General features: G+C 38.0%; 1 protein-coding gene across 5 annotated transcripts in view; it reads right to left on the reverse strand.

The window, feature by feature from the left end:
- The window catches only part of LOC106175758 (heat shock 70 kDa protein 12A), a 34,088-nt gene that overhangs the window by 8,446 nt on the left and 5,826 nt on the right, over positions 1 to 19,816 (reverse strand). For 4 of the 5 annotated variants that reach the window (XM_013557918.2, XM_013557910.2, XM_013557902.2 and 1 more), the window contains exons 2-4: positions 16,037 to 17,004; positions 8,176 to 8,397; positions 3,001 to 3,196 (exon numbers count right to left, since the gene is read on the reverse strand). In XM_013557918.2, coding sequence (XP_013413372.2) covers positions 3,001 to 3,196; positions 8,176 to 8,397; positions 16,037 to 17,004 — 1,386 coding nt within the window. Of the gene's footprint in view, positions 1 to 3,000; positions 3,197 to 8,175; positions 8,398 to 16,036; positions 17,005 to 19,194; positions 19,217 to 19,816 lie in introns of those variants that run through there. The other variant, XM_086996881.1, reaches the window with a different exon arrangement.

Raw genomic sequence — 19,816 nt, forward strand, 5'->3', positions numbered from 1 at the left:
TAGGTCAAAGGTCAATTTTAAGGTCACATATAGATTGCCAGTATATGACTTCCTATTCAAGTTCAATAGTAACTATGGACCTATCTCTGCCAGTTTTGGAGATAAAAGGAAAGCAAAATTTGCAAAGTTCAATTCATGGTGAAAAGTAGGTCAAAGGTCAATTTCAAGGTCACATTTAGATTGCCAGTATATGACTTTCTATTCAAGTTCAATAGTAACTACGGACCTATCTCAGCCAGTTTTGGAGATAAAAGAAAAGCAAAATTTGCAAAATTTAGTTCATGGTGTAAAGTAGGTCAAAGGTCAATTTTAAGGTCACATTTAGATTACCAGTATATGACTTCCTATTAAAGTTCAATAGTAACTATGGACCTATCTCTGCCAGTTTTGGAGATAAAAGGGAAGCAAAATTTGCAAAGTTCAGTTCATGGTGAAAAGTAGGTCAAAGGTCAATTTTAAGGTCACATAAAGATTGCCAGTATATGACTTCCTATTCAAGTTCAATAGTAACTACGGACCTATCTCTGCCAGTTTTGGAGATAAAAGGAAAGCAAAATTTGCAAAGTTCAATTCATGGTGAAAAGTAGGTCAAAGGTCAATTTTAAGGTCACATATAGATTGCCAGTATATGACTTCCTATTCAAGTTCAATAGTAACTACGGACCTACCTCTGCCAGTTTTGGAGATAAAAGGAAAGCAAAATTTGCAAAGTTCAGTTCATGGTGGAAAGTAGGTCAAAGGTCAATTTCAAGGTCACAGTAAGATTGCCAGTATATGACTTCCTATTCAACTTCAATAGTAACTATGGACCTATCTCTGCCAGTTTTGGAGATATAAGGGACTAAATGTTATAATTTTGGAGTTACCATAATGTGCCTTAAATTTCGTACAGAAAAAATTAATTAAAATAAAGAAAATGTCATTTTGGTCAAAATTCTAGAAATAGGAGGTGCTCTGAAGTTTCAGAAGTTCAAATTTGATGAAATAATGTCATTTTTGAACACAAGTTGTCTGCTTTTCCAAGCCTTATGTTTTATTTTTCCAGAGTTCAAAATTTATTATCCATTACCGTACTGCACATTTTGCTTTTACCACCAATATGTACTTTTTGATACAGCGTAACTCGAAAACCGTATGGAATACAAAAAAACCGAGACCACCTCCAGTGTTGGGCTTTACATGCTCTACAAAATGCAAAAAAGAATGGGTCTCTAGCATTAACGGTTCCCGAATTAGAGACAGTTTTCAGTTTCGGTATCTTATGGCCGCTACTCCCGTGAAAAAGCACCGATTGACCCCAAATTCATGGAGATGAAAGATGACCTGAAGGGTAACACTTTCCAATAATATTATTGGTTAAGTCTGTGTAGTGTCTGAATAACAGGGCAAAAAATTTTTTTTTTCGTAAAAAAATTCATTTTTTTGAAAATTTTGGCCCATTTGACCTTGAAGTAAAGGTCAAAGGTCAAATCCAAGGGTATATTTGAAATCTACACATATGACTTTTGGAAAGCCGTCTATAGAAATTTTTCCCATAACTCCTTCCGTAGGGTAGATAATTAGCATTTAATTTTGCCATTTTTAGACAAGGATGCATTGTAATGAGTGCCACACCCAGACCCCAATACCGACAAAGCCCAAATTTTACGTGGAACGAGTTGAGATTATAGGTGACCTAAATCCATGAGATGGGTACGGGGGCCCTTACCATCTAGGAGGAGAAGCGGTAACGGTAGCCGTCCGGCGGAGCCGGCGGAACGATCCGGACGGGACCGAAACCATGTGTACCGCCAGCGCTAACGCTGGTGGTACAATAATCTAGCTTATACTAAACTGCCATTTTCTCTTTCCACAAAAATAAAATTGCTGGCCATATGCATGCAATTACAAAATATTCAAAAGAAATTCTATGAATATAACTATGCATTTCAATTATCTGAGTCAAAATATTTGCTGACAATGTAAAATGAGCTCTGCACAGCTGTCAACCAATGTGTCTCCACTAGGTGTCGCCACTATCTACAGGTAATTCAGTCTGAAGGTTCAACAGCAGTGGCCATCAGAATAATCAGAAAAACAAAACAATTTCCAAATGCACTGTAATGAAGACAAAATGTCACGCATGATTTGTCTTAAATTCAGAATAATCAATCTTCATCCCCACCTTTTTTAAATCCAAAATTTGAAAATCTAAGACAATTTTACATCTGTTTAGACTGACATACCTTCTTCAAACTAATTAACCTGATAAGAAGCAATTGCAACACAAACAATACAGAGACAACAAAGATACATACACCAACCAACATACATACTTTTAATTTTGTCCTAAATCTACTGCAGTGTGGCAAGCAACTTTAACTTCTACAATTTCAGTTGTCAACATTTCAGTCTTCCAAAGCCAGAAACCACCTTGCATGTTGGGTACAAGTGCTACATGGTTCATTTGTCTCATTTCACAACAAATTTGCAATGTCAACACCACAGTCACATGTGACTAAATGAAGCATGTCCATTGGCCACTGGGACGTGGTAATTACATGGATTATATGTCAGGCAAAAAGTCTCGACAGGGCTGAGATTTGAGCACCTGTCTCACTGTGGCAGGCTTCATGCAGGAAGCAACATGCTGGGTTAAGACTAAGACATGCAGCCAAAACCCCAAAATAAAAATATAATTATATATATGACTATTATTTCGTCTACTAACACATTCATGCAGAAATACAGATTGGCAATGGCTCAAATACAACAATGCCTTTCTACTTCCTGCATCTAATTAATTACTTCACAGAAACAAAATCTGCTTTTTTTTTTAAATCTCTGAAGCATCCCTTTAAAATCTACATATTTTATCACGTCAGCCTGACAGGATCAATATTTTGATACTTTAAATTCAGAACTTAATATAATATCAGCTCTGGGTTCAAAACATTAATTCCTTTTTTTCTGCAGTGAGCCAAAATGTTTCTTCATGTCAGTCTACAACACAGCACTTACCATGTTGGAATCCATCTGCCACAGGGTCTGTATTCAGGGGTGGGGGTTCTTCTTGTCTGATGGATAGAGGGCGCTTTTCTGGTGGTACCTCGGGTGTCAACTGGTGCATGCGCAACTTGCGGCAGTAGATTGAGGCAGCCTCCGGTTCCAAGGCAATAAGGAGTTGGTCTGCATACTCTGGGGAAGATATGCCAGCCTGAAATAAACAGTATATGGAACATAACCAAATGTGTACAATTTATAGGTCTACAGTGACTTGTAATTGGAGTTCTTTGCTGTATAGATTAAATAATTGTTCAAACTTATTATCTTTGGTTAAGTTAGCTGTTTGTGTATCTTTTTCTAACAGATGAGCAGTTGAACATGCACATCCCCCCAAAAAACAAACCAATTTTTACAAAGGTCTATGCCTATATTGTTATATTTCATTTGATTGATTAAGACAAAATACATTCTTCCAGGTTGAGGGATCATAAGCTTTTGCAAAAATTGGAGAACCATTTCTCTTCTCCACCTCCATGATACATACTACAACTATCCATACATCTTTTTGATCCTACAACACAAAAACAAATGGCCGCAATTCTAGTATTTAAATATTCCCTAGGGACTGATAAGGTCAGACAGAACTTGAAATTTAGGAAACTAGTTCAGCAAAGTGTCTCCCACTGTTACAGTAAGGAATGTTCAAAGACTGAAGAGGAAATGTATGCTTAGCTTATTGTGAAGTGACTATGGCAATGTGGCACTTGAGAAGATTGAAGTATACACTACTCCATCTTGTCATCTGCTCTCTACCCTCGCAGCCGACTTGATTGCCTTACAAATGTCAAAGCAGCAGAAGGGCATCCTCTCATCTCCACTGATGCAGGGGCCCTGTCCCAATAACAGAACTGTTAAATCCTGGTGACCTGAACCAGGGAGCAAGCCAGGAGCAGGCCCGAAGACAATCACAATGTCAGCTCTCTTTTTAGCTGTGATGTTATCAAGACTCTGCAGCCCGATGTGGGTGGAGCTGAACTGGGTGACAAAGCTAGGAGTTGGTGTACACAGATAAGGCTGTTATTTCCTGCTGTTTACAGGAAACGCATACATCACTCTCAGTCATCACACTATTTTAGCTGTTGATGATCAACAAAAAAAAAAGAGATTCACTACTGTTTTGAGTTATCTTTATCCTATTTAAGGGCACAGACAAAAACATCCCTCACTGCCTTTCACTCTGTTACAGTGACTAATGTTTTTAGAATTTTTATTTCAAATTCTAGTATGATGGTACATATTTTCTATTATCATGTCATCATGTCACCGCAGTGAACAGTCTAAGTGGTTGCCTCAGTCATGTTCATATGGTTCTGGTCAGTGTAATCACACAATACGATAATCTCTTTGTGGGCATATCTGAAAAACAGGGCTCAAAATTGAAAGCATAAAAGCATCAAGTGAGGGCTCGTGTGATCTATGAAGTAAAACAAAACCACACACCTTTTTTATGTTTGTTTGGGACCAGCCCATTTCGGGTCTAGGACTCTAGATAAACAGCATTCCTGACATTCTTTATGAATGGTCAATAATAAAATGGACAGAATTTGAATAAAAATCCACACCTTGATTTTTTTTACAATCAAAGGAAACTGGAAATTTCTTGCCTCCACATCTCCACCCTGGATAAATCTTTGAAGAAGCATGGAACACTGGCTTTAGAAAACTGAACCCTGGATGAACTAAATTCCTGGCACACTTCTTATCTGGTTTAAAGCAGAGGTTGTAAGCCAAAGCACTGCATAAAACCAGACCCATAAAAATCCACACGCACATAATTTTATCATACACACCCTAGTCTGAAACCATGAGCCTCAGGAATACTTTGAAGAGCAAGGATTATAATGGGAAACAACACTATCCCCATAGACATCACACCCTGAATATTTTGTGGTTTGTATCCAACCAAGAGAAACCCGACTTCAATGCATTAATAAAACATTTCATCATTACTGGGCTTTAAGGAAAGAGTAAACAGTAGGAAACAACACCATCACCACAGAGACCACACCCTGAATAATTTGGTATGTATCCAACCCAATGATACCCTGAGAACATATCATTCATTATTATAAAACACACAATATCTTGTCATTGCAGAAATGGTGTAAACACAATATGAGCCCATAATACCACCAGAATGAGAATCAGAAGTTCTCAGAACAGAAAAACACAATAGCATCAGAAGTCTTCCACCTTGCAGCCCTGCAAGCAAGGACCAGGGTGCTCAACATTCCTGGAATATTTCATCAGTGGTCAATGAGAGTCGAGCAGAAACAACAGACCACAGCTTTCTCCATTTCAAAAGTTTTTCTTAGCAAAGAATACATCTGGAGTGTACAGAGCAACCAACTGGGTCCAACAACCTGCATACTTCACATACTTCAGAGCTGCATGGCCAATCAACCAATATCTAGGTTTTCACAGCAAAGAACCACCCCCAGTAAAATCCAGATCACTTGACTTCACACATAAATACTAATTTAACCACTGAACTCCACATATGTTTTAAGAGGTTATACATTATGTCCAGCAGTTTCACTGATGGAAGTTTCAAAGTGCTGGCATATTCATTAACCCCATTGGTGAGGTAAATGGGATCAACGGTTATAAATGATTGGTATTTCTTGGGAAGAGGACAGATACAACATGCCAGTTTTTACTGCACTGTTAATGTTTTGATTCTGATTAAAAACTGGACGACTAGATAAACTATAAGAACAGGCACACCAACTGGGGAGAAGTAGAAAATAAAACACCCTTTTTGGCCAGAAAATGCCCACTCTGAATCAAAATTTGATCTAGGATAGCTTTCAATGTGTACAATGACCCTTTAGACATACCATTAGTGTTAAATCTTAAGAAACAAAACACAATACAAATGGGCACAATTCTAACAGTTGTTTGAAAGGTTTCAAATTATCAGTTTAAGTGAACAGGGATTTTTTAGCACAATGCAAACTTAAGCACCTCCCCATGGAACTAAATGTGAAAACATCCATTTACAAGATCAAGAGTGTAACTGCCCGCGACATTTTATTTTATTTTATTTATTTATTTATTTCTCATTATTCATTCGAAGTACATTTTCCGTTCTTTCTCTGTTTACTCTTTCTCTTTCTCTCTCTCTCTCTCTCTCTCTCTCTCTCTCTCTCTACTAATTATAACGTTACAGGCCACCGCACTTACCTAACCGCACCGTCACATGCCTGTACCACACCCTGCACTGAACAGTTTTCATTCCACAGCATATATAAGGCCTCCTCTCTATTTCTTTTTGCTCACTTCACTTTCTTACACAGAACGATACGGGTACTCTAACGACACCATTTTTGCACACCCAGTCGGAGGAAAAGGTAATTATTTCAACGATAACGTAAACTTCTCTGGCTTTGGGTATTTCAACGTTTCTATCTATCCTTTTATAACGATATTAGCACACTTGGTCGGGGGTAAGGCAAATTATTTCAACGCTAAAGTAACGTAAACTTCTCTGGCTTTGGGTCTCTGGCAGAAGATGGGGGCAGGGTAACCCAATCCTTCATACCCTGGATTCAGTGCTGGCACCCATCAGCAACTGAGTAGTAGTAATGGTTAAACAACTGTCTTTAGCAAGGAAGTAATCTTACACATTGTAATTGGTTAATAGCATACTCATTTAAAATTGTCATCCACCAAGGTGTATGCATATGGTGCAGTGAATAAACTATCAAACTATCACATAAGATGTACCACCATATACTTAGTTGCCTCAACCCACCAATGAGGATAAAACAACAATTCTACTAATGATACCGGGAACACCAACCTCAAGTACCTGCCTCCTACTTTAACCTCTGTTAACAACTTACCATGAGGAATGTGACAGTTTAACAAGCCAAAAAGTCTCCACCTAAACAGAGGTGGCAGGACCTGTCATCTCTGGTATATTGATTATGAAATGTTTCAGCTAGTTAAGCTGCCATATACACTTCTCATATCCTTACCAGCAATCTTATATGAGTTCAATGACAGAAAAGGTTATAAAGAGCTTCTTCTGCATCTGAAAACAGTCATAATTTTCACTTTTTTTCTAGCAACAAAACATGATAAACTTAAAATAGACTTTCTAAAAATAAAGAGTGTTTTGTGAGTATCTGCCTTAATTCATTTCAAATCAGTATAGGAATCCTCACAAAATGCAATTTTGCAAACAAACATATATTGGTATCAGACAGATAGACAAGCAATGTCATATACGTCAAGCTTTCATAAAATGGTAATCCCATTTACTACACTTTCAACTGTCAACAAATAATCTTAAATCAATAAGTTAGGATGCAACAAATGATGTCAGAGTAAAACATCAAACAGCAAGGTAGAAGTCCAATTCTTTAAGAAATTGATTTCAGATACTGACTGTTGTTAACAGTTTAGCAGTGTACCTCCTTCAATCAATAAACGTGGACCAATCTGCAGGTTATTTTCATGAACTGTATCTTACCTGTGGGCTTGTTTACAAAACACTCAGTGTAGTCAGCTACAACTTGAAACAGTTACCTCGAGTGATCAACTGATGAAAACAACCAATCCAACCCTACTTTTCACATGATTTTTGCTATTGAGTTAAGTTCAGCAGGCATTTAGGGGGCAGCAGGCCCGCAGGCAGGGGGGTCAAAGGGGTTCAAAAAAACCACCCTGGTAAATTGCCAGCTGTAGACCAAAGATGAAGATGTAAAAAAATTCATGCTTGCTGAACATTTTTGCCTCTCTTTGCAGTTATCACTACAACAATATCCACAGCCAAATAACAAACCCAACACACTGCTTGATAATCATAGTTAATTTCAGACTGTATTGTCTATTGATACACCATTAAATTTATACCTATAACCCATATAAGAAGAAAAAAAAATCAGACAATGAACTTACAGGTATGATTTTATGCCCCTTTAAAATTTGTAAAAAAAAACATAAGTTATCAACCATGTTGGTTAATTATGTTATATATTTTTGGTAAAAGGGAGCCAACTAGACAACCTGAGGCAAGGTGGGTTATCACAGATCTTATTTGAAGATTATCTTGTGTTAGAAGATATTTTGAGTAAACCAGAGTGGCCTGAGGACACCACTAACTAAAAATCTGCCCCATACCTCGTATGCTGCCTCTCTCATAAACTGCTTGGCTGGAGACTTCCATATTGCTGGCACGGTTATCACCCACCGCACGTCTTCGTTCAAGAACGTTGTCGCAGACTGGTCGCTCAGCTCTTGCAATGCATGTTCTTTGAAGAATTTCAGTGCATAGGCAAAGATGGTTAGGGCGCAGACGCTCTTCCCGTTGCTTGCTTTGAGCATGGTTGACTGGTTTAATTCCTAGAAATACACAAAAATATGTTAATATAGAAGCAATATTGTTATCTCAAAAGAGATAAGGAATAAGGTTGAAATAACCTCATAATTTCATATTTCAATAATCTATATTCCCAATATTGCAAAACTATTGAACATTTGAACTGATGACCCTGCCTAATTTGACATTATAAGAGTACACGACACAAAGAGAAGAAACCAGAATTTCTTCATCCCCAGTGTCTAGAAAATCTTTATATATCATCACTATGAGCATATAATTTTTGGTATTTCAGGGATTAAACAGAATATTTTGAATTAGGGCAAAATATGCAATTTCTGCCAAGGGGCCACCAAGCAGCTGTTATTACTTGGAAAAACTGTGCTGGCAGCCTTGGACATATCTCCCAACTCATTCCATTCATAACCACCCTTGTTATTCTGTTATAACAGTTTCCCCTTCTTCTGTTTGTAGAAACAACAGATGTAGGCAAATAATAAACCAAGTTCTGTGGTTGGTATAAAAATATGTGCCACAGGGGACTTTCTGAGTCTCTCCAATGGGGTAAGGACAACTTCGTGCAACAGGTACGAACTGGTCCATACTAAGACTTTACAGAAAGACAAATGGCTTGAGTTTAAAATGAAAAAAATTAATTGCCCGCCTAACCATGGGCTGTATGTACAAAAGAAATCACATTAATCCCAGTTGAGTGCAGACAGCCACAACACTATCCTGGGTTCTTGACATGAATACAGCAGGAAGAAATGCCAAATGAGATCAAATCTCGACTTTCAACTGCTTTAGGAAACCTCTGAAACCCAGGCAACTAACATAAAACATCTTTTACTATAGTTAACAGCTGAAAAAGATTTAAAAGATTTTTAAAGATATCAGGCTATCAGTTTGAAAGATAGATATTCACACGGTCACCAGCCATGCCAACAGAATGTTCATATGGTCACCATGCCAACAGAGTGTTCACCTGTTATTGTTATTTAAATGGTCATCATGCCAACAGAACATGTACATGTTCAGTGTCACTGTTGTTCACGTGGTCACCATGCAAACCGGGTGTTCTCATGGTAACATGCCAACAAAATGTGCACATGGTCACCAACCCAACAAATTATTTTTCACAATGTCACTATCTCCATGTCTAAATTTCACAGTAGCATGGTATTCACACAGTCACCATGGCAACTTGATATTCACAAGTTCACCATGCCAACAGGGTGTTCATTCCTATGTCATTCTAAACTGACTTGATCTACTGAGCAGACAAGCAAAAATAACACCAATGTTTGGTAACAGAAGAAGCATGCCATGTGTTAAAAAGACAGATTACATAATTTATCAACCCAAGCAAACAGAATAGCATATCACTCAAGCAAAACACATTTAATTGCCAATGTTTTTGAAATGGGTCTGTAAAAAATGCCAGAATGCAAACAATTCTCTTATTTTCTATGCAAAATGGCAATAGGATGTGAAGAATGCTCATTTTTAGGAAAGCAAAACAAAGAAAGTTTACTAAACACAAAAGGGTCGCACTCACAATTGAAAGAAAACTGTTTTATGCATTCTCTCTGCAAAATCAATTTCATTCTCTACATTGTACTCTCATGGTGGTTATTTTTTTCTTCAGACTGAAAAAAACAGCCCAATGAGAGTCAGTTAAACTAAACTTGTGCAGTAGACCCATAGGCAAGGAAGGGGTCCCTGGTGTGGGTTTCAGTAGGGGGTGGAGTTGGAAAGAACCACCCTTTTGGTTAGTAAGGACCTACTCTGAATTAAAATTTGCTCTAGATGCTATAAAATTTCACAATCTGGGTAAAACGTCCACCTTTTCAGAATAACCTTCTCCCATTAAAAATTCAGGTTTTTGACAATGTTTAACATACACACATCCCTAGCACAGCTTGTTTCTGCAGTACTTCTTCTACTGAGTGCCCTCTATTGTTTTTTCATCAAAACATAACATGGCAAAAGTTCAGCAAACCAATATGCCACATGTGTGGTGACTTACAGCATCAAAGTGGCTTTAGTGGCATCCATCACATTTTATACAAACAACACATCCTACATCAACCCTGTCCTTTAATTTATTAGGTGCTAATTTACCGAGTATGTTCAGGAGTGAGGTTAAGTATTAATTCATTTCCCAGGTATGTGTAAGTTTAGTTTACCTAGGTGTCAGGTATACACTGGTTAACAGCATGTTTCAGTAAAAGATATCTACTTGTATGACTCAGTATCTGGCACTGCTGTGATCTCAGGTAGAACAGGGTGGAGTGGAGAAACACCTGACATAAGATTGTTTACTGCTGCAGGTGTGGTTACCTGGACAGGGTGGTAACATTACCTGTGCCAGGTGTAAACATCAACAAGCTGCACTCACGTTTCTTGAAATCAAGCAAGGGTTAATTATCATTATTTTGTCAATAATTTTATATCTTTAATGCCAAAAATTAATTCATATACAGATTAAGTCAGAGTCTTCCATGCTAGGCATATCAATCCACAACTTAGCTAGTGTAACCAAAAATATTTCCTGAGGTTATCTAAGGCTTGGGAGGAGAACTGGCAAATTTTATAATATTATTTAAAACTATTTTTTGTTCTTAACTACATGTAACAATTGGACATGCAGGCATATTTTATAACGATCCTCTTTCAGTTTTTCTAATTGTCAATGTAAAATACTAGTAATGTTTTTTCAAAATATCTCAAAATGTGCTGAAGAAAAGATAATTTTCAATAAGTCTGTTTCCAGCATACAAAGTTTAAGGGTGCATTCCCAATTCAGTTCATCTGATTGTACTCAGGGAAAGTCCCAACACAGCTGGATTGATCTACGCAGAACAGTTTCATTGGGAAAATGCCCTAAGAAGTTGCGTTTGTCACCTTCAGGCATACCACACACCCTCTGGCCAAATTAAACCCAGCTTTCTATTAGTAATGACATGGTTACTATTCTTTCAATTTATTAGAGTTAATTCTGAAGGACAAGTTTCAATTGTGTTGTGGTTTTACTCCTTTTAACATCTACATAGCATGACACATATTCAGAAACCCAGTAGTATGAATCATACACTAGCATTTGTTACTTCTAAGAACCCCAACCACTACAACAATAGTCTAGACATACATGTCCACATCTCAACTATAATATCTGTGGGCCCTTTCTCAACATCATCATCATGTTGCCCTTAACCCAGCACCACACTGGGAAGAAGAGAAGATCTATCTGAGATGGGTATCACATGGAGCCAAGGGATGAGACTTTACAGCAATCTGTCTAGGGAGACCCCACTGGCTCCAAACCAGTTTTCTTGTCTGGCTTATAAAAAAAACTTACTTTCCCAGGTGGTTTTAATTATGCCCTTTCACCTTTTCACCAAAACAACATCTTCATCTGAGGTAAGCATGTGTGATGTGTTTCCTGATATTGGGTTTATTTCGTTTATTTCGAGAGTTTTCCTAGCTCATGTTACCCTGACCTCATAATGGCTCTTTTCCTGTCAACTTTCCTTGGAGGAAAGATTGATCTCTGCTCTACAAATGGGATGTTAGCTAGCTGATACAATGATAGCACTTCTACATCTAAAATACTGATTCAGGAGGGGTAAAACTTGGTTACGGCTGTAATATAGCTTTTCTTTACCGTAATATTGTTCTAGCATCTAGATGTTAGATACGATAATAGAACTTGTACATGTAAAATACTGGTCCAAGGGGTAAAACCTTGTTATAGCTTAATTAGCTTGCTCAGACTGAGATATGAGGCCAAATCCTGGACAGCTACCTCCCAGGCGGCACTTTCTTATTAAATACCAATACTTGTGCCTCTCTCCCCTGACCTTATAGCCTCAATGTTCTGTAACAGTTAGATCAGATCTCCTCACGATCACCTGCCCAGACCAGAGATCAGTGCCTGCAACTCTAGGTGGTCCACTCATGAAGCTGCCTAATTTACATGCCAGGGCAGTTCCAGTTCAGGAGAGATGAATTTGCTGCAGATATCTCAACACTTCTGACAGCAACACCTGAAGCAGTTCAGAAGGGTTACTCTCTTTTTTCACCAAGTACCAGTGCCACATCAGATTTTTATATAATGCCAAATAATAAAACCCTCATATTTTCATTTCAAAACATTTTTAAATTTTGTTCTTTGGTATAGATTATCAGTGAAACCATGTGCATTGTAAAAAGGTCTTTTTTGTATAAATGGTTGACTCTACTTCAAAACAGAACCAAACATTGGTACCCGTAAATCAACTTGTCATGCAAAATCAATTCTGCTGTCTGTACCAGTATAACAACAAGTCTGGTGTCCATACCAGTATAATAGCAAGACTGGTGTGTATACCAGAATTAATGGCAACGAGGCTGGCATCTATATCAGTATAACAACTAATTTGGTGTCTGAACCAGTATAACAACTAGACTGGTGTGTGTGCCAGAATGATAACAAGATTGGAGTCTGTACAGCAGGGTAACAGTATAACAGTAAGACTGGTGTCTGTACCAGTATAACAATAAGACTGGTGTCTATACCAGTATAACAATAAGACTGATGTCTATACCAGTATAACAATAAGACTGGTGTCTACACCAGTATAACAATAAGACTGGCATCTGTACCAGTATAACAACTAGACTGGCATCTGTGCCAGTATAACAACAAGACTGGTGTCTGTACTAATATAACAAGCCTGGTGTCAGTACCATATAACAACAAGCTGGTGTCCCTACCAGTATAACAACTAGACTGGCATCTGTGCCAGTATTACAACAAGACTGGTGTCCATACCAGTATAACAATAAGACTGGCATCTGTACCAGTATAACAACTAGACTGGCATCTGTGCCAGTATAACAACAAGACTGGTGTCTGTACTAATATAACAAGCCTGGTGTCAGTACCATATAACAACAAGCTGGTGTCCCTACCAGTATAATAACTAGACTGGCATCTGTGCCAGTATAACAACAAGCTGGTGTCCCTACCAGTATAATAACTAGACTGGCATCTGTGCCAGTATTACAACAAGACTGGTGTCCATACCAGTATAACAACTAGACTGGCATCTGTACCAATATAACAAGACTGGTGTCAGTACCATATAACAAGATGGTGTCTGTACCAGACATCACTTTACATCATGTCACGTACCACTTCAACAATCGCTATATTATTTTAACACCCTTGTCAGTCCTCAAGTCAATTATCGTGGATCACCATATGAGAAGTCGATTACACTACGTTGTATACATTGCCCTACAACAAACAATGAACTTCTCACCACCTAAATGATTTCCATCTGCTGGCATCACTGCATATCAACACTTGTGATAAACAATGATAGAAGGAACAATGCTCAAATGTTGATTAGTCAGAGAATGCCATAAATGTCTTTCCAGTGATACAAGGAAGTTAACCTTGCTCTTAATGATGAATAGGTATCTGTTTTTTTCCAATCCCCAGCTACGAAGTTAGTTGGTTTTAAATCCCAGTACAAATTTACGTGCATAAAAGCCACGAAACTGATCTTTAACCTTTTCAGTCAAATGATCGAAATGATATTAATGTGGATGTTGCTTTAAGTCTTGAAAAAGACTTCTTAAATAATAAGTTACTCGGAAGTGCTAATCATTCATACTCAAGACAGCTAAACCACAGCCCAAAAACCATTTTGAAATTATTTTGTCCTTCATCCAATACACTACCTGCAGTATGTTTCCAGTAATTACATAATAATCAATTAAATGGGTTTATAATTAACAAAACCAATTAGTCCCAAATTTAACTCCTGATCAAATGTTGGAGCCAAAATGGTGCTGAATTGACAAGAAAGCTTTAAAAATTTAATTTTTTTTTTTTTTTTTTTTTGTCAAATTGAGAAGTGATGGCATTATCAAAGATTAGTTCTCAATAATAACCCTAATTACAAAACTTTAAAAATAGATGAGACGGCAATTCTTTATTCTCTTTTCCAAAAGTATGCACGTTTTTTTGGAAAGTTTTATTGACAATGCCAAAACACTTCAAGATTGCTTAAATCTGTGTTCTTTCACATTATAATTGGGTCTAAGTCATAATTGTGCTCAGATCTTAGTCTTAATTAACTGTAAGTCAGATTGTGCCACAAACTTTGTCAAGGCCGCATCCAGTTGCTAACAACACATTACATAGCCTGTCAAATAGACAAGAAAACCAAACTGTTTATGTGTCAATTTCAACAATTCCATGGAGACTGTCATGATACTATACACACAAAGAACAGTTCAAATAACTTTACATCTGGGCTAAATGCTACAACTCAAATAGCAAGTTTCAGTTCTGGCCCCTTAGTTGACTAGAAAGAGCTAAAATTCAACCTACTGGTACATGTACATATGTATTTAGAATGCCACTGCAAACCGCACTGATATCATTTTCCTTACTTTGCCCCCTTTTTACTCAATGCTACAAATTACTATAAATATGGAGGTTTCTGAACCTGCAAAGCTTTAGAATATTTTTACTGCAGAGGCACTCTGGTCTTACATTAATTGTTCACATCCCCAGTATTAATGTGAAATTGCATCTTGGTTCATACTTTACAGTAAACCAATAATGTCCAAAATCATTCTACAGGTCAAAACACCACCACCAGCAATCAAAATATATCTCATCAGTAGGAGTTACACTCACCTCAGTGACCTTCAGCTATATTAAAGCACCTGTTGTTATTTAATTAGATCTAAATATGCATATGTAACATTCCCCATTACTCCAGTACTACTGGAATGACTTAGAAAACACAGCAAGCACACCATTACAGAAAAGCTCCACCACATGAGAATAAATTTCAGACACTGCAACCTTATGCATAAATGATTCACTTCCATCAATTCAGACTACAAAGTGGAGTCCAGCAATCATTACATGTCTTACACTGATTGTTGTTGAGATGAAGAAATATCTACACATCTATCTGTGTCACAACACATGAGACATCACTCATTAATGCACAGAAAAACAGCATTTTACTCAATGAACAATAAAAAAGGGAGCCTAAAGAGAAGGAAAGTTCATGGTAGAATTGGCAGCCGATCAAAAATGCATTTTTTAATGTGTAAGGTTCTGTTTGGTTCAATACATAAATTGGGCAATAAAAATGCTCGACAGTCAAAAGAAATGGGAGTTACAGTTAGATGTCTACAAAAGCTGGATTTTTTGCACTGGGATCAACAGTGGAGAGGCCTTTGTTGGGTTTATGTGTGGTTGGCTCATACTTAGTAGATGATAAAACTACTACAATAATTTTACATGCATCTGGGGAATGCACACTATTAACAAAATGGCATAAGTTAGTGATGAACATATGAAAAAGCAATGATGTATAAACGGTAAAAACTTGAAAATTTAGTCAATCTTGAAAATTTTGTTGGAAGACAATTCTCCACCAAGGTAATGTTTTTTTACTTTGAAAATTTCATCAAACTTGAAAATGGGCCTCTCAATTATTTTGAAAAGTTTGTCACCTAATATGGCCAAGTTGGATTCAGGGATTAATTAAAAGATGTTTTCCTGAATTTTAAGTGAAGAAATTTTCAAGTGTCTACCGTAATTTTATTTAACATATGTCACCACCGTCTACAAAAAGATCTTACCGCATTGTGGTGAAGCATCATTTTGAACTTGTCAAAGTACATCCACCTCTTGGCTTCCTGTGGGTGAAGGTCATGGAAGAAATTGCGTGCAGAGTAGCCGAAGGAGTGAAATTTTCCCTCTGGAGAGAGCAGCAGACATGTCGGCGTCTTCTGGTTGATGACTCCCGCGTCTCCTCCCTCCCATTTCCTCATCATATGGATGCTGTCGGGATCCCGAGTGAAGCTGAAAGCGTAACCGCTATACGTGGTACCAAAATCTATGGCAACAACTACGAAATGCCCCTGATGGCGGACACGCTCAGATCCCGTCCCAGAATCCACAGACATGCGGTCGTGTGCCTGTATGGCACTCTCCTGGTTGTGAGGGTGGTGGACATCTGCGTTGATCTTGGCAGAGTTTGGTGTCATGGGTTTGTTTGCTGTGCTAGGGGACAAGGGTGAATTTGGCACGTCAAAGGAGTTGTGGTACCTTCCCTCTATGAAGTCCACCCCGCTGCTGGGTCGACTCCCGTCTGTAGAAGCCTGGGACCCAGGCGAGGACAACACGGGGGACACTGGGCTCAGACGAGGACGGTTTTCATCATGAAGCTCATCTCCATCCACTATAATTATCTCAACTTGCTGCTTCTTTTTTTGAGTGGGCTGTATGGGTTCCTCCTTCACTGGAGTCTGCTCTCTGCTAGGGGGGTCCTCTGTAGTGGTGGGACTGCTGGCACTCTCGTTGGCCACCCCACTGTCCTCACAGCTTACTGGGGTGACACTGCGCTCTGGTGTAGACAGCGGGGCAGTACAACTGTCTTCCAGGCCTTCTGCTCCATCAACACCTCGAGTCTCCATCTCCTTCATGCACTGCATCTCTTCCATGGGGTCCACACCTTCCTGGTGCAGGGAGTCCATGTTAATCACTGGCTTGCGATGGAGACACACTGGCTCTATCTCATCTTCTATCACACTGCCACTGGCATCAGCTGAAAATAAAAAAGTTTAAGGAATATTTACAATACCTCAAAAAAATCAACTTGCAATTGATGAAAAGCAATGGGATGAAGAATGTCTGGAATAAAAAAACAGTATTAACCCAATTTCCATCTACAATTTCCCAAACTTAAGTTGGGAAAATTTTGAAAATAAAGTTGCTCCTTATATTTTCTGTATAACGCCATTATTAATTTTAGCTCAAAAAGCAAACCAGGTATAATATAGCTACTGCCTCCAACTAGGATGTAATTTAAACAATGCCAACAGACGCTGTTATCTTCAGCAGGGCATGTGGTCCGTTATCAAGCAGGCTAGAAAAACAAAACCTTGCGGCTTTCAAAGCCAACACAGCAACATGTGGTCATGGACTCAAATGGAATGTCAGCATCAAACAAACTTAAACAAAAAATTACAGCCAACACCAAGATAATGAGTTAAACCAAACCAACCCGAAAAAGAGAAAGAGGGAAACGCACAGTTAAATATAAACATCCTGTGGCAGATATACTGTGCAGTCTTACAACATGGCCTTAAAAAGTTCTATTAGGTTTTTTGTCTTTTCTTCCTGCTAATCTTAATCGAAGTCTGAAATAAAAAGAACTTTAAAGAGTCCAACTGTGCAAATGACTGGGTGTTAAGAAAATAATTAACTTACACATACAGTCAGTTTTCCTTTGGTATTTCTTTGCTTTGCCATTGTTCCTCATTTTCATCATATTTTTTTCTTTGCTTTTAATCTTTTGATTATAATAACTGCTTGAGGCAAATCAGTAAATATCATGAATTTTCATATCTTAGAAAGTGTGCATGATAAATCAGATAAATCAGCAACAATCAGAGATTTTCCTGAGCCAACAACATTTCTAAACCCCATGTTGTACTTTATTGTTTAGACTTGATGTCTGCTCACTGGAAGAAAACACCGTTCCTAATCACCTGATATCAGATAGAAGTTATTTCAATACAGCCACCTGCTGGGTGAAATGCACACTCAAAGAAACAAAAAGTCCACTTCCTACAATGATTTCTGGAAGCCATTCAAGAACTTAAAATACAAGACAGTAAAAACAAACCATTTCTCAGAATCCATTACTTACTAGTAAGTCAATTATAGGTTACTACAAGCAATTCCAAACACACACAGTAGGAAAATGTAGTGCAGACTTTTTTAATGTGTTGTAAAATGGTTTTAAATCTTTGTGCACTTAACAAAAAAAAAATCAGCTTTCATATTTCAAATTCCTCTTCCACTACACAAGTACATGTATCTCTCTCAATAGGGAGGGTGGCATTCTAAACCCAACATTTATGGTTCTTCTTGGTTTAATCAACAGCTTTTTCATGAGAAATGACAGATGCTGCATTCATTTCTGACACAAACAGCACATAGTAGCTACCCCATTATCTTCAAAACCACAGTTGACTTACATTTTGGTATACTCCACAAGGGTACCTTCAGACTGCCACTGTTGAAACATTGAGAACCAAAGCATTAAATCAGACTTTTCATGCCTTTTGTATTACGACACAAATGGGTGACTTCAGGTCATTTTTTTTAATGAGGTGCATGCTTCCTAATAACCCTCCCATTTAGGATAGGAGAAATTAGTCAGAGGGTCAAATATGGCCAACCCACTTGAATACTTCCCAACAGGTTATCTATTCAGTGTCTATTAGCGGATTAGATGGCAATCTTTGTTGGGGATCACTATATTTGACCCTCAGACTAGTTAGTCCCCTATTCTGTATGGGGCCTTAGAGAACGATTCTGGCACACCCTCTCCCACAGAACCATGAACATGATTGATCAGCTGAACTAGCCACAGAAAAGGGAGAGGAAAGAATGCCAACTATGGCCACATATAACGGTGATCTATGGGTAAATTCTGAGCTGATCCCAGACCAGATTGCAGTTCTATGACTGGTCCACTGCATGTTCAGAGCATTCTTCAGAGAGCCTGCAATGTCATCTGGGTCCATTATTATGTATATCTAGAAAAACTCTCCCCAAGATTTTTTTAGAAGGAAAGAGATGTCAATATATCTTAAATTTAAAATGGTCAAAACATGTTTGGACTTTAAATGAAAGCGAGATAAGATTGCAACTCAATAAATCTTATCCAGCCCTCTCCATAATAACCAATAGTCATATCCAGTGCCTTATCTTCATGGATGCTTACAAGTTCCAATTAATCCACCATCTCTCAAGAGCTTCATGGGTTATCTGGATACACTGTGGCTACTCACTGGTCAGAGCACCTGTCCCTGATCTAATCCAGCACCAGGCCACATATTTCACTGGTCAAATAAGCAAGCACCTGCCTAGTCTTCACTGTTACTGTGGGGAGGTTCATGTGCCAAATGCAAGGATGCTGTTACAGTAGAAAAAGTAACTAAAGCCAGTTTTAAAAAGCAGGAGCTCTGCACTATCGTCATTCTACTACATATTATCCCCAGTTTCCTTGATAAAATGTTCTTATCCCAGACTTCCTCTTGGCTATCATTATGCATATAACATCACCTGGTCCATACTGCTACTGGTTGATAAAACAACAGACATCAAAGAAAAACCTGGACTTCATTATCAACAGAATTTCAGTTAAATGTCTGCTGACCCTAACCATACTTCTGGGCTTAATGGGTTTTTAGAAAGACATTTTTCAAAACTGCTTTCTATAATTCAAACATTTTGACATTTGGTTTTGATTAACTTTGAACTAGCTCTGGTATTTTGTAGTAAAATTCAACAATTTTTTTTTCTTTTTTTTTTTTTTGGGGGGGGGGGAGGGGAAGGGGGCAAAT

The sequence above is a fragment of the Lingula anatina genome, chromosome 1, assembly GCF_051362555.1.
Source record: "Lingula anatina isolate TDL-2025a chromosome 1, LinAna3.0, whole genome shotgun sequence".
NCBI lineage: Eukaryota > Metazoa > Brachiopoda > Lingulata > Lingulida > Lingulidae > Lingula > Lingula anatina.